The 16,302-nt window shown below is 46.5% G+C and overlaps 1 protein-coding gene across 1 annotated transcript in view; it reads right to left on the reverse strand.

Moving 5' to 3' along the window:
* Positions 1-16,302, reverse strand: part of Itih6 (inter-alpha-trypsin inhibitor heavy chain family member 6) — a 59,000-nt gene that overhangs the window by 13,220 nt on the left and 29,478 nt on the right. The window contains 7 exon segments of the mRNA XM_017799555.1: positions 1,317-1,453; positions 1,565-2,174; positions 2,177-2,339; positions 2,342-2,709; positions 2,712-3,134; positions 3,137-3,346; positions 12,264-12,435. Of these exon segments, the coding sequence (XP_017655044.1) occupies positions 1,317-1,453; positions 1,565-2,174; positions 2,177-2,339; positions 2,342-2,709; positions 2,712-3,134; positions 3,137-3,346; positions 12,264-12,435 (2,083 nt within the window).

The following is a 16,302-nucleotide window of genomic DNA, read 5'->3' on the forward strand; positions in this document are numbered from 1 at the left end:
GTTCTCTCTTTTGATTTTATATTGGAGTGGCCGGATTGCTTTTGTCTTCAGGAGTTCCCACAGAGGCCCAATTCAGATGAGGGTCAGATATTTTCAGGCTTTCTACTAAGGTCCGAATCCCTCCAGGAACGATTTTGGCCTCAGAAATTTGGGGGTTGGACTGGCCTGGGAGCCTGGCCCAGGAAAGATGCTGGTGTAGGGCAGCTGGTGGCTGTGCCACTGAGAGATGCAAAGGCAGATGGGGTGGGAAGAGGCCCCAAGGACTCCTGGGTACTGCACTGAGGAGCTGTGTTGGTCTGGATGCAATGGATCAGGAAGAGGAAAGGTCAGACCCTGGGTCCCAGAAAGAGGGTGGCAGGTGGTGCAGGCTCAGGGAAGCAGAGGGAGGTGAGGGCGGGGCCAGGCACAGAAGCAGTGCTCCTGGGGCCCAGAGAAGGCACTTAGTTGGTCTGGATGAAAAGGATCAGGAAGTAGTATTGGCTCCCCAGGTGTTTGGGGCCCCAAGACAAGGAATGGGACAGGACCTAAACTAGGAGAGACCGGTGGGGGAGATGGGAGAGTGAATGAGGGTGGGGGAGTCAAGGTGCAGATGGCATGGTCGACTTACCCCTGAGAGAGGCCTGCGGGAAGGAGAGAGGCCTGTGGTGGGTGGTCGTTGTTCCTTCTTTTAAAACGGAAGAATAGTGAAGGGGTGAAACAGAATGTATGGAGTCTAATCTCTGACTAGCTGTGGGACATTAAACAAAGTGCTTTCACTTCTCTGTGCTTCAGTTTCTCCATGTGTAAAGTGCATATATCAGTAGTTTTCTGTGGGAAGTAAATGATAGATTACAAAGATGGCTTGTAGTGAAGTATTAGTACATCGGAAGAGCTGGAAAAATTACTTCATAATCTTTGTGAAATGTAATAGTAATTGCCAGCATCTTCCAAAAACTTTATAGCTTTTTTTTAAAGCAGAACTGTTCATAGAGCATGGAAATATCAAGCAGACCTGGCCTATCAAGTCAGGCTCTAGTTTATCTCCTGCATTCCTTTCCTGCTTGGGAATCACCAACAATTCTCTTGTTCAACAAGGTAAATGTCAAAGCTAGTTTGGCCAGTTTGTTTCTCTTCAGCCTTCCCAGTCTTAACTGTCAAGGCTTCTAATTCTGTGCCTATGCACTGAGGTCCAGAAATGTTCAGTCCAAAGTCCCAAAGCAACCAAAGAAGCATTGAGACTACTGCTAGCATCTGTATGTGCCTCAAAGACTTTCAGCTTCAACTCTTTCCATTCACACCTCCCCACTATAACTTTACCTCTTACTAGTGGCACCCACTGTGTTTGTCATGAGTGAGGAAGGTATAGAAAGATGGTGGGTTCAAGGACTCCATGAACTTGACCTCTACCATTGATTCAGGTAGCAGCTGTAGCTCCTCTGGGAGAAGGTAAAGACCAATGGCCCCAGGGAGCATGCTGGAGGGTGACAAGATTAGGGTGATTGGGAAGTTTCCTTCTGGTATAGGACCAGAGCTGTTGGGTGGGTCCACTGTTGGAAACCCTAGCATAGATGGTCCCCAAACTTGCCTGGTGCTCCTCGGTCCTAGAAGCAGGTCTTGTTGATGTCAGAGCCTTCCATCAGGCAGCAGAGATGGCACAGTGGGAGTAAAAGGAGAAGGGAGAGGTTCTCCAAGGTCAGAAGTGGTCACAGTGCTGCTGGAACCTGTGGGACTTGAGAGTGTATCTGGGAATGTTCTGAGGCTCTGACTAAGTAGTGGCCTGGGTCTGGTGGTTCTAGGGGGTAGAAGGGTTTGGAGGATATAGGGACTTGTGGTTCTAAGCTTAAAAAGTGATAAATTCATAGAAGTTGGATGAGATGGGACGCTAGGTCTAAGAGATGAAGAGATTTTAGTAGGCTTGAGCAGGATGATCCAAGGTCTAGGGTGTGGTAGATTTGGGGGGCTCTTAGGAACGGAAACCTTGGGTTTGATGTGTAATGGGTGTTTGAGTATTTGAAGTATGGAGACAGATTTTGGTTTTGTCAGGCTTTTGGGTGTCTGTGATATAGGTTCCCTAGGTTAAGAGTATGATGCAGCTTCTGGCTTGGGTTGTGATGGAGCACAAGGTTTGAAATGTTGTCAAATAAAGTGTTTCATAGTGCCAACACTGGGGTGGGCTGGGCTGACAGGATTCAGAAACAGACATGTGTCTTAGAATTAATGGGTGATGCAATACCAGGATTATGGTATAATGGTGTGCTGGGCTTCAGAGGCAACAGGACATTAGGACTTGAAGGCATAATGGCAAGAGGTTTTATCTTGAAAGTTGGTGGTGCCAAGGTGCTGGAATCATGTGGTACTAGAGTTTGGAGTTTGGTTGTACTGAAGTTGATAGGCTACTAGGGCACTGACCCAGTGGCTGTAGCTCTTTGGAACTGGGCACTTTCTTTGTAGCAAGAGTAGTAGTTGAAGTTGGATTCACAGGCTTTGATTTGGGAGATACCTTGGGGACCAAGGCTGGTTGTGCTGTGCCTGCTCCTAGGTCATGGTTGCTGTTGGATGAGGGTGTGATGGTGTCTGTTCCAGCTGTGGTGGATGGCTGTCTCATGGCTTCCTCGTTGGACTTCTCATGGTGCACCATGACCAGTGAGGTCAGAGGTGTGACAAAATTGTATTCAAGGGATAGGCTGAGGACTTTGGCAGCCAGAAGATGGCAAGTGGTAGTGTCATGGACTTTCCAATAGTAACATAGGCCCATAGGTGGTGGATAAAGTGGGCCACATCGAGGGCAGGCTCCCCTGGGCAACCAAAGTCTTTCTGACTGCTATTGGTGGCTTTCTCAGTATCGCAGGCCACAGGAAGCTGACCCTTGGGGCCACGGGCTGCCAGGTAGATGCCCAGTTCTTATTCACCTGGCTGCACATGGCTGGCCACTACTAGCTCTGAGCCACAAAAATAATTAGGGAAAAGGGCCCAAGGGGAGGCCCCAACCAAGCCACCCAGGTAGTCCAGATGCACATCTGCCAGCAGAGGCATGGGAATCTCCTCATAGAGGCCCTGTAGCTGCAGTGCTGCATCTGTGTCCTAATATATGTGTCGAGCTGCTCCCTGGTTCTCTAGGGACAAGCAGCACAGTAGTGAGAAGTCAGCATCATCCCAAAGGCCAAGCTGAAAAGTGATACCCTGCAGCTCAGGGCCTGATGGATGTTGGAAAGGATCACACTGGGAGCTGTCACACCAGCTGTGGGCTCCCCATCTGTCAGGAACATGATAAGAGGAATCTACCACATGCTGGGTCCCTTTCTAAGCTCCTGGTTGCTGTGGTTCAGGACTGAGGCAGCTGCCAGTAGAGCTGCATTCATATCAGTCCCTAATTGGGGAGAAGACTGTGAGACCACCTTCTCAGGCCATTTCCAACCCCGACTGCAGGCATTAGTACTGCACCAACTTCCCAGGCTCAGTCACACTTCATGTTTTCTCACACTATTCCTGCTGCTTACCCCTCCCAACTCCTTCACTCTCACCCTGACTCCATGAGATCTGAGAGCGGGACCCACACTCCCTTTGTTTTTATCCCTCTCTCAGATTGTCCTTTGCTTGTTTTTTAGGGTGGGGGATGTCTCATTCTCTTGTCATATGGCAGCCACCCTAAGACAGTACTGCTACTTTATTGCTACAGGAATAAAGAAAAGAGGGCTTAGATGATGGTGGTGGTAGTTGGGGGAGCCTTCTGTAATTATTGGAGGCAAGATTTAACAAAAGTCAGAACCAGGGCAGCAGCTTGCTCAAATGTTTGGAAATAAAATCTAGATTATTGATTTAAAAAGTCTTAGCAGGGCTGGAGATATGATTCAGCGGTTAAGAGCACTGACTGCTCTTGCAGAGGACCCAGGTTTGATTCCCAGCATCCACATGGTGGCTACTAACCATCCTTTAACTCCAGTTCCAGGGGAATCTGAAGCCCTCTTCTGACCTCCATGGCATTGCACGACATGGGCGCACTCATATACATGCAGATAATACACTCATACACATAAAATAAAAATAATTTTAAAAATATTTTTTAAAAGTGTTAGCAAATTTTTGTGAGTGTTTGCTTTAAGGAAGAGGAAACTGAGGTCAAAAGAGAAATATGCCCTAATGTTGGGACTGCCTGATACAGCGGCACCTTGGGCCTATGAGTTCCGAGACACTTCCGCAGCCTGACCTAGAGTGGGCCCACCTGTCTGGTCACTTTTGATCACTTGCCAAGATGGCGACTGGCAGAGGTTGGAGGGGAGGGACGAAAAGGCCGATCACCTGTACAGGATTGGCTCTGTCGGGCCCTTCCTCATTCCTGGCCCGCGGTGGGTGTGACCCCTCGACCAATAGGTCAATTACACAGAAGGTGCCTGTCAATCATGAGCTCAATTTCCCGCCTATGGTTTCTGCCTTTAAATATCAGCTCCCACTACAATAAAGTGTGTTCCTGCTCTGACTCGGCACCCGGCTCTATGTGCTTCTTTCGAGCCACGTGCTCACCATCCCGCTCAGCCCCGGGGGAAAACGTGAAAACGGATTATTGGCTGGCTCCGAGGATCCCCTTTTTCCCTCCCCGTATGTAGGAACCCGACATTTGGTGACCCCGACGTGATCCTTCACTAATTCTCTGCTGACGGGCCAATTGGTCTGCGGGTGAGTCACCCCCATAAGATATGGGGAAGGCCAATTCCAAGTTAGATTCTTCTCTTGAGGCATTAAGGCTGCTGCTTAAGAGTCGCGGTCTCAGTCTGTCAGACCAGCAAGCGACCCAGGCCTGGGATTACATTAATGAGATGGCACCTTGCGTTGCCGCTAGTAATCTCTTTGACTGGAAGACCTGGGACAGAGTGGAAAACCTCGTTAAGAGGTCCCAGGTAGAGAAGGGTAAGATCCCACCCCTGGGGGCTTTCCCTACGATCTCAGCCCTTAAAGACTATTTTCTCTCTCGACCCCCTCTCCCCGATAGGAGAGGGAGCTGCTCTGAACCTCCCCAGTTAGCTACCCCCCCCCCGCCCTAATAAGGAAACCATACAAAAGGAAAAAGATTCGCTGGAGGCCTTACAAAGAAAGGAGAGCCTGCCAGCTCCTAGGGGGAATCTTTATCCCTCCCTAGATCCCTTTGAGGCAGCCCCCTGGCCCTCTAAACCCCCCGTTAAAGGGGAGATGGGGGACAATCAAAATTCCCCCCTGGGGGGCACATCACCGCCTGATTATAACAATGAGGAAAAATATCAGCTTAGGGAACCTCAATTATATCCCATCAATGTCAACCCGGGGGGGGGGGGCAACGCCCAGATGGCTGGTATCCATGGGAGGCCTCCGACCTTAAGGAGTTGAAGAAGGCTGTCGCCGAAGATGGCCCCGGATCCCCCTGGGTAGAAACCCTGTTGCAAGGTTTGGTCTACCAGCCATGCACCACCTGGGATTGGACGGATCTTGCTAGGGCTGTCCTCCCTAGTCCCCTCTTTATCAAATGGTCAGCTCTATATAAAGAGGAGTGCCGTCAACAGGCAGAGACTAACCTGGCCGCTAATTCTCCAATACCTATTACCTTCAGTATGTTAACAGGAAGTACTGATGCTTATGCTACTAGGGCCCAACAGGCCACCATTCCCCCCCCCCCATATCCCGATCAGGTCAGAGCCCTAGGCCTGTTGGCATGGCGGAAGCTAGACTCTGGTCCCACTGAACCTGCCATCTGTGGGATATACCAGAAGGTGGGGGAACCCCTTCATGAGTTCGTGGATAGAGTTGAAAAAAGCCTTAAGAGAAAGTTCCCCCCGGGGCCATTGCGAGATCAATTTGCAAAGATGCTCATATGGGACGGCATGGATGCCAACCACTGTATGGCGTGTGCTGGGCTTAGGGAATGTTCCATCAGCCGGTGGATAGTGGCCTCCAAAGATGTGGGGACAAAGGTAGGACAGACCCAGGCCATGTCAGCCATCCTTCAAGCCCAAACACAGGCCCTCACACAGGCACTCAAGGATGCCTTCCCCAAGGAGGAGTCCATTAACCCACAGGGGAAGGGATGCTGCTTCAATTGCGGCCAGACGGGGCATTTCCGCCGACAATGCCCTAACCTGTGTCCCAGAGACAGCCCCAAACCAGCCCAGGATGCCCCCCGTACCCCGTGTCCTAAGTGTAAAAAGGGATTTCATTGGGCCAAAGATTGCAGATCAAAGTATAACATACGAGGAGAGCCTTTAAACTCCTCGAGGGGCGCCCCCCCAGCCCTGTTAAATAAGGGGAGGAAAAGCGTACAGGCCCATTGGACAGTTCCTCTCATCCCTGGGCTGAGGCCCAAAATGACTCTAACCATTGGAAATAAAGCCTTCAAATCTCTCATTGATACTGGGGCGGATCGTACTGTGATTAGAAAGGAAGAGGTTCCCCCCTCTTGGAAGTTGGTCCCTGGCCCCCCCTCCTTGGGGTGGGGTGCCAATCCACTTCTTGGGAGACAGCCACTTGGCTACCTTGGGAGGATCCTAATGGATGCCATGGGGAAATCATCCCGTTGGTTGTCTCAGGGCTAACGGCTAACCTCTTAGGACAGGATATTCTGGGGGAGGCTGAGGCCTTCATCACTACAGATCATAAGGCCTTCTACAACGACCTCCTCGACCATGAGGAGTTCCAACAACAATTTGGGGATGAGGGGGCCGCTCACTCTAATTATAGGGATGACCCCTACTTTGAACATCTTAGAAACAGGCACCCCGGGGTGCACCCCCAATCCTAAAGGCCACTGCTCCACCCCCGCCATTCCTGATTACATGGATCTTGAGAGACCCTATGTGAGTTGAGCAGTGGCCTCTACCCTCTAATAAACTACAGCAGCTCTATCAGTTGGTTCAGGGTCAAATAGATCTTGGATACATTAAGCCCTCCACCAGCCCCTGGAATTCCCCTGTCTTTGTCATAAAAAAGAGTAATGGGACCTGGAGGCTCCTCCAGGACTTAAGGGAAATCAACAAGAGAATGGCCCCTATGGGCACCCCCCAGAGAGGGATGCCCTGGATCCCCACAATCCCTGTTTCTTTCACTTTGGCTACCATAGATTTTAAAGACTGTTTCTTCTCAATAACTCTACATCCAAAAGATACAGAAAAATTTGCCTTCTCAGTGCCCTCATTAAATTTCAGAGGGCCAGACCTAAGGTTTGAATGGTCCGTTTTACCGCAGGGAATGGCTAACAGCCCTGCCATCTGCCAGTATTATTTGAGCCATATCTTTGCCCCTATGATGAAGAGGCCAGATGTTCTATTTTACATTTATATGGATGATATAATTTTGGGGAGCCTGGATCCAAATGACCTTCATGGTCTAATTTCCAAGTGTATAGCCCTCTTACAAGACCATAACTTCAACGTGGCCCCGGACAAGATTCAGACTGTCCCACCACTAAAAATATTGGGGGCTTCTCTCTCACTCGATGCCATGTCACCCAATAAGCCACAGCTCGCCTCTCAGGACACCTTCAACCTTCCTCAGCTTCAAAAACTACTCGGAGAGATCAATTGGCTTAGACCCTGGATCTCTATATCTGCTGAGGAATTAATTCCCTTATTTGACCTCTTGAGAGGCCTTGACTTAACCTCCAGGATGAAGTTACCACCCCAGTGCCTACAAATTCTGGCTAAAATCCAACAATCCATAAATGATGCCACCCTAAAGAGATTTGATCCTAATGCCCCCATATATCTTTGTCTCTTCATTGGAAGCACACTACGCACTGCTCTCTTGGCACAAGAGGGCGAGCCATTACAATGGATCCACTTATCCGTGGGTGGAACGCCTCGAGTTTATTCCATGGTCAACCAAATTGCTGATTGCATTATCAAGGGTAGGGACACAGCAGTCCAATTGTTTGGCATTGAGCCTCATACCATTATTACCCCCTATAGATTGACAGATTTTACGTGGCTTCATAGAAACAATGAGAGAATGGCACTGGCTCTGGAGGGATTTTTTGGCAAAATTGACTGCCACTATGGCCCTTACAAGTGGATGAGCTCCTTCTTGAGGTTGGAATGGGAGCCCCCTAGACCCCCCTAGACTCTTTTTTTCTCAACCCAATCCTAAATTCTTAACTGTGTTCACTGATGGAGGGCGTCTGGGAGTCTCTCTGGTCATCTATCCCCCCTAAAACAGGGACAAACTCCTGTACCCATTAAATCAGTCTCCCGCCAGGTTGAGGGATCGCCACAATTTAAAGAGCTCTTTGCTGTTGTCATGGCGTTGGACTCCATATCTGGGCCTTTCAATCTAATTTCAGACAGCCTATATGTGATTAATTTACCGCCCCACCTAGTGGAGGCTCATATTAGATTAAACTCCAACCCCATATCTCCTCTTAGACTCCAACCCTATATCCCCTCTGATGATTCAGGCCCAGACTCTACTTAAACTCAGATTAAATCCAATATACCTCCAACATCTTAGAGGCCATCAAAATATGCCAGGATTTCTCTCAGAGGGAAATAAGATAGCCGACCAACTGGCCTCTTCTTGCCAGGGCTACACAACCTCTGAGGCTACCCGATTTCACCAATTAACACATGTTAACTGGAGAGGACTTAGACAAAAATTTCCTCAAGTGCCAATTAAAGACTTAAAAAAAATCGTCTGCACATGCCAATCCTGTCAGCCCTTCCTTCAGGTTCCCCCACTCCAAAATACGGGAGTCAACCCCCGAGGCCTCCGACCCAACCATTTGTGACAAACCGATATCACACATTATGCCCCCTTTGGAAAATTAAAGTATGTCTTCCTGTCTGTCAGTTCTTTTTCACACTCCTGGCAACTGCCCATGCTGGAGAAAAATCCAGACATGCAATTAGTCATATATTATAGTGCTTTGCCACCCTTGGGTTACCCAATCAAATCAAGACAGACAATGGCCCCTGCTTCACAAGCAAGCCATTTACTAAATTCCTCCAAACATGAAAAATCCAACACTCCACAGGCATCCCCTACAATCCTCAGGGGCAAGCCATTGTGGAGAGAGCCAACCAAACTTTAAAACGTCAATTACAAAAACAAAAAGGGGAGTCCCTGCCCCCCCATGATCAACTAAAAAAGGCCTTATTTACCTTAAATATCCTAAATTTTTCCAAAGAAGACAAATATTTGTCTCCCTTCCAAAAACATTGGTCCTCATCTACCAGCTACAGTTCCATTTTGGTCAGATGGAGAGACGCACTCACTGGAGCATGGAGAGGACCAGACCCACTTCTTACAGTGGGAAGAGAGTTTGGATGTGTATTCCCTCATGATGAAAAGAAGCCCTTATGGGTCCCGGCGAGAGATATCAAATACATTCCTCAAACCAGTGAGGCCAAAAGAAACTAATCCACAAAAAACATAAATAATCCTTTTCCCCAGGAGTACAAAATGGTCAGATGGATAGACCCACTCACTGGAGCATGGAGAGGACCAGACCCACTTCTTACAGTGGGAAGAGGGTTTGGGTGTGTATTCCCTCATGATGAAAAGAAGCCCTTATGGGTCCCGGCGAGAGATATCAAATACATTCCTCAAACCAGTGAGGCCAAAAGAAACTAATCCACAAAAAACATAAATAATCCTTTTCCCCAGGAATACAAAACCCCTGAGGGAGACTCTATTCTTTCGTTACAGGTGAAAAAATGTTCCTGATCCTGACCAAGATGGTGTATTGGAGCCTATCCCTCTGGCTATCCATCCCTGAAGTAGAGGGAGACAGAAGTAGCATCATGTTCTGGAGATTCAGCATTAAAAATAAGGAGGGAAAAGTCCTGGGGACAGGAGATTGCCCCCTTAAAGGGTGCCAATCGGCGGTAATTATTGAATTGCCTAATCTTCAATATCACCCTGCAGATTATATGTGTTTCCCCTATAGAAACACCAACACAAGTTGCTTAGCGGAGGCCAATATATATGGAGGGTGCCGTACCTGGGGATGCAAGATGAAAGAGGGTTGGGTCCCGGACACTTCGGGAACTCATCTCTTCTTAAAAGCTTGGAGTCATCAAAAACCCCAGTTTGTTGTGCCTGACCCCTGGAACGAGAGGTGGCGCTCGGGAGTACAGGGTAAATATTATCACAGTGGCCTCAGCTGCCCCAGCACCCCTTCTGACACCTGGCTAATAGCCCAGGCCCTGACACTCCCCGACAGAGGGGTTATAGTAGATCATGACATCCTATCCCAGGAAAAAGAAACAGATAAAAAACTCAGGGAGGTTATTACCTGGCCTCAATACATCCAATATGTAGTTGACCTCCTGCCCCTCACCACACACCCTAATGCTTCAGATTGCTTCTTTTGTGCTTCCCCCACTCGCTCCTTGCTGGCAGCTGTCCCTATTAACACAAGTCTCGGCCCCACTCCTGTACCAGCCTCCATCAGGGCCCCCCTTGAAAACGTTCCCCTATTCCAACAGATGGAGACGTTTCCCTGCTGTCTCATCAGCCCTATCCAGGCTAATCCGACCCCCCCAAGATAGACCTTAAAAAAATGTGTAAACAATGTCACTCTTTCTAAAGCAACCTGTGCCCCTCCACCCAGTCTCCTCTGGTGTGATGGAAGACTAACCCAATGTTCAAACCAAACATCTGCCTCTATCTGCCTTCTGGTCACGGTCACTCCCCAAGTTTATCTTTATGAAAAATACAAGGCTGCAGCACTGGTGACACCTCACCCCCAAAGAGCCGTTTTTGTCCCTCTACTTGTGGGATTGGGTCTGGCTTTCTCCACAGCAGCAGGAGGAACCTCGGTCACATCTATGGTCCAGACCTCCCACCTGGCAGCAGACTTTGCAGATAAGCTGGAGAGGGTGATGGCCTCTACAGCCTCCAGCCTCGAGTCACTTCAGAGACAGATGAACTCACTGGTGGGGGTGGTACTCCAAAATCAGAGGGCGCTGGACTTATTAACAGCTGAACAAGGGGGCACCTGCGTCTTGCTGGGGGAGGAGTGTTGTTTCTATGTAAATGAGTCTAATCTGGTAGAAACCAATGTCAAATCTCTTAAGGATCTCCAAAAGGAATTAAGAGACCAGCTCAAAAACCAAGAAATGCTATCTGGGTTAGGGCCCACCCTGGGGGCCTGGCTTCTCCCATTGATGGGACCACTTTTAACATTAATGACCTTCCTAACCCTAGGCCCATGTGTCCTTAACAAATTGTCCTCATTCACCAGGGAAAGAATTGAGGCGTTTCATGTCAACCAAGTTGAGATACATTATCAAAGATTGGCCTGTTCCCCTAATGAACCTCATGAGCCTCCCCTCCAGGAACCCATCCAATGCCAATGAGCCATATGAACCTTCCCTCCAGGAACTCTGTCAAGAGGCCCTGCCCCTTGAGAGTCTCGAGTCTAATGATGGGTAAGATCCCTCCCAGGCTGATGAACCTAAGACAGGGGCCATGAAAGACTATCATGGTTACCCGAGGATGGGCAATTTCAAAACCTGAGGAGGGACAACCTAAGACAGGACTTGAGACCCAGTCTTTCAGCTGAGCCCCATGTTACTCAATGATGGGTAAGATCTCCAGATGGAGACAACCTAAGATAGAAAACATGGCTGATATAATATATAAAGGGGGAGATGTTGGGGCTGCCTGATACAGCGGCACCTTGGGTCTATGAGTTCCGAGAAACCTCCGCAGCCTGACCTAGAGTCAGCCCGCCTGTCTGGTCACTTTCAATCACTCGTCAAGATGGCGACTGGCGGAGGTTGGAGGGGAGGGACGAAAAGGCCGATCACCTGTACAGGATTGGCTCTGTCAGGCCCTTCCTCATTCCTGGCCCGCGGTGGGTGTGACCCCCTCGACCAATAGGTCAATTACACAGAAGGTGCCTGTCAATCATGAGCGCAATTTCCCGCCTGTGGTTTCTGTCTTTAAATATCAGCTCCTGCTACAATAAAGTGTGTTCCTGCTCTGACTCGGCACCTGGCTCTGTGTGCTTCTTTCGAGCCGTGCGCTCACCATCCCGCTCAGCCCCTGGGGAAAATGGATTATCGGCTGGCTCCGAGGATCCCCTTTTTCCCTCCCCGTATGTCGGAACCCGACACCTTAAGACACATGGAGTATCAACTATGCTCTTTCTAATAGGAGAGAGACATAGGAGGGGAACCCAGAGGATGAAAGAGTGTGTTTATTTATGCAACTGTATGAGTGATGTTGCAGGCAGTGAGAGGCATGACAGAATGAAGATAAATTTTCAGGAATTTCCTGTATCACCACAGCCTGCCCATTGGGTAGATAGGTCTAACACTTACAATCATCAGTTTCCATGTGCTCCAAGTAGTCCTTAGCACTGTGGATATTCTGGGCAGTGGCCTGGATTGAGGCTCCAGCTTTCCAGATGCTTACTGTGTCAGAAAAGGCAATGATGTTGAAGTAGTCATTGGTTTGCAGGTCACTGAGGTTCATGTTCATAGCTTTTTTAGTCTATAGGATATGGGTGAAGAGGAGATGAAACAAGATTTGAGATCTATGAACCTTAAAGACTCTTTTTATACAAAACTCTGATGTCTAAGTGCTTTATGGTTTTCACCATATTTGACCTCAGTGTTCTGTGAGCCTAGGGCATCAGGTCAAAATGCTTGACAGACTTCATGGTAGGCTTAGAACTTCGCTGTCCAATATGATAGTTACTAGCCAGATATAACTTATTTAAGTTGAAATGTAAGTTAGTTAAAATAAGAGAAAAATTTAAACTCAACTTTCAAAAGCCACATTTCAAATGTTCAATGACTACATGTGGACAATGGTTATTATAGTATTAGGTAGTAAAGAATCTGAGATCATCAAGAAAGTTCTAATGGAGCCAGGTATGGTGGTGCATTCCTTTAAAACAGCACTCAGGAGGCTGAGGCCAGAGGATTGTGAGTTCTAAGCTAGCCCTGTCTCAAAAAAAAAGAAGAAAGAAACAAAACAAATAAACCAACAGAAAACATAAAAAAGAAAGATCTGTTGGGTGGCATCACTCTAAAGATTTCCATCTATGCTTTCTAGAACTCTAGAATTTATGTTTTTATGCTTCCTGACCCTGTGATCCTGGATTCAGTGATTTCTGTGCCCTGTAGTCTGAGGATCTTGTCATCCCAGGTCCTTTTTTTTACTCTTAGTGACTTGGCATGCTTTAGTTTATTTCCAATTTGCTTTTCACCCTCACTCTCCCTCTATTTCTTTCAGACTTATCTTTTCATAATGTTCAGGATGATCCAGATTCCATATCACTTCCATAATTTTGCTCTTGTGCCTTTTAGAGAGCACACCATCTCTCCTTTCTTTATTTAATTTCTTCACTCTTCTTTCAGTTGCCACTTCTCTGGAAAGCACTTTAAAAGTTTCATTTATTTATTATTTTTATTTCATGTATATGAGTGTATTGCCTGGTGTGTGTAAGTGTACCTGTGTCATATAATGCCTGTGGAGGTCAGTAGAGGGTGTCAGATCCCCTGGACTGGAGTAATGGATGGTTGTTAGCTGCCACGTGGGTGCTGGGAATTGAACCCGGATCCTATGCAACAGCAGCCAGCGTTCTTATCTGCTGAGCCATCTCTCCAGCCCTGAAAACACTTTCTTGAGCTGTTAATTTTCATTCTTCTCATCTATTCCAATATTCCCTTTCACAGATTTTTCACTAATAGTCTTAGGTTTTCCACTCTCCAATCACATATCAAGCCCTTTGGCAGCAAGGCTTAGAATGCTTCCTCTTCCTATCTTTCTTTCCCATGACAGTACTGACAATAGTGCTAGGAATACAGGAAATTCAGGGAATATGGTGAGGAGATTCTAGCATTAGGTTCCAGATATTGCTAAATACTTAGCTGCACCAGCTCATTTAATCCTTACACAAACGCAATGAAGAACACACTATTATTATCCCCATTTCCAGGTAATGACACTGAGGCTCACAAAGATAATCACTGGTTCAGGGCCACACAGCTAGTAGGTGATGGATCAGAGAAACACAATTCATGTTTGAGAAGTGTTAAATCCAGTGAGCATAAGCACAGTGTTATAACATCAACTGGTTATACAGGTATGGATTTCAGAGACCACAGGAAGGACATTTGAGATCTATCTTTCTCTATACCTTAAAGTAATGCTAAGCAGATAAGTGCTTTTCATGCTATTGGGAGAACCTGGGATAGGACATACATCCTACTATAGGAAGCTGAGCACCATACTCTTATTTTCATCAAGAGGATTGAGATTTAAGAGAGAACATCAGCAAAAAAGCAAAATTCTATGGGGGCCTAGAAGATTGAGCCTCTTGTCAATCAGGGAAAGATTATGGTTTAAGAAGTATATTGTTTAGTCTTTAATTTCTAATTGTTTTGAGATTTCCAAGTTACCTTTGTTACTGATTTTTTCATTTGATTTGACTTGATCTAAGAGCATACTTTGTATGATTTATATTGTTTTAAATGTTACAATATTGAAATGGTTAATATTGATTGACAACTTCATTGGGTTGAAACATCAAGGATATTAGATATTTGGATGTATCTATGAAGGTATTCTCAGAAGTGATGGAGTCATTAGTGTTCAGATCTACTCGATCTTGATGGATTCAGATTTTGAGTCAACTCTTGGGATATGGTAAAACTGTGGCAGGTGGGCCTGCTTGAAGAGTAGGTCACTGGTGTTATGGCTTTGAAGAGCATGTCTTGTCTGTGCCCCCTTCCTCTGTTTTATCTGGCTTCCATAAGGTAGGCAGTTTTCCCTTTCTGTGACTTTCCTCTATGATGTGTCTGCCCTGCCATGGGCCTAAAAATAGTTGAGCAAGGTGATCTTGGTATGTAACATCTGAAACTATGAGCCAAAATAAACTCTTCCTCCTTTTAAATGGTTTCTCTCAAATATTTGTAATGCTAATGAAAAACTGATGATTTTTGGCCTGTTAGTGAATGTTCCATGTGCTCTTGACAAGAATGTGTATTCTGTTGTGGGTACAAATGCGAATTAGATACTATTGACTTATGGCGCTGTTCAGACCAATTATGTGTTACTGATGTTCTGCCTGTTGGATCTGTCAGTTACTGACATAGGGATGATAATTGTGGATTCATCCTTTTCTCCTTTCAGCTCTATAAGTTTTTGTTTTTTGTTTTGTTTTGTTTTTTTTGGTATTTTTAAATAGGGTCTCCTTGTAGCCCCAGCTGGCCTGGAACTCACTATGTAGACCAGGCTGGCTTTGAACTCACAGAGACCCAGCTGTCTCTGCCTCACGAGTATTGGGATTAAAGGCATGTGCCACTCTGTCAGGCAATGTGTAGCCCAGGCTGGCCTCAAACGCATGACCCTCCTGCCTCTGCCTCTTCAGTATATCCTACCAGTATATGCCACCACAACTGTTTATTTTAAGTCAACTTTTGTCTTTGTATTTAAAATGAATTCCTTGTAAGTAGCACATAGTTGGGTTTCATTTTATTATCCATGATGACAATCTCTGTCTTATGTTGGTGTACTAAAACCATTTATATTTTAAAGTTTATTAGTATAGTTACATTAATCTTTGCTGTATTTTAAATGCTTTGTATTTGCTGCCTTCATTTATTTTTTCTCTACTCAATTTCTGTAATCTCTAGTCTTGAACATTTTACATAACCTCATTTTTTTCTTGTTTGTTAGCATGCCCATTAGACTTATAGAAAAAAATTGTAGTTGTTGGCCTGGAGTTTACATTATGCATGTATATAATTCAGGTCTTTTTAAAAAATTATTTATTATTTTTATTTTATGTGTATGCGTCTATTTCCTGCGTGTAGGTAAGTGCACCCGTGTCATGCAATGCCTGTGGAGGTCAGAAGAGGCTGGCAGATCCCCTGGGACTGGAGTTGCGGACAGTTGTTAGCTGCCATGTGTGTGCTGGGATATGAACCAGGGTCTACTGCAAGATCAACCAGTGTTCTTAACCACTGAGCCACCTCTCCAGCCCCAATTTAGGTCTTTTAATCAATACTCTACAGGTGGTTTCATAGTATAAATAGCCTGTAATAGGGCACTTCAACTTTTCCTTCTAATCTCTTACAAAACTGCAGCCCATTAATTGTACTTATCCATCTCTTAGCTATTGTGAAAAGAGCAGCTACAAACATGGATGTATAAGTGTCGCTGCAGTAGGAAGAGTTCTTTGGGTACATGCCAAGGAGTTGTATAACTGGATCAAACGGTAGGTTCATTTGTAGTTTTTTAAGAGTTCTCCACACTGCTTTCCATAGGGATTGAACAAGTTTGCAGCCCCGCCAGCAGTGGATGAGTGTTCCCCTTTCCCCACATCCTCTCCAACATTTGGTATCATTT

Source organism: Nannospalax galili, unplaced genomic scaffold (genome assembly GCF_000622305.1).
Source record: "Nannospalax galili isolate Female #2095 unplaced genomic scaffold, S.galili_v1.0 scaffold1759, whole genome shotgun sequence".
NCBI lineage: Eukaryota > Metazoa > Chordata > Mammalia > Rodentia > Spalacidae > Nannospalax > Nannospalax galili.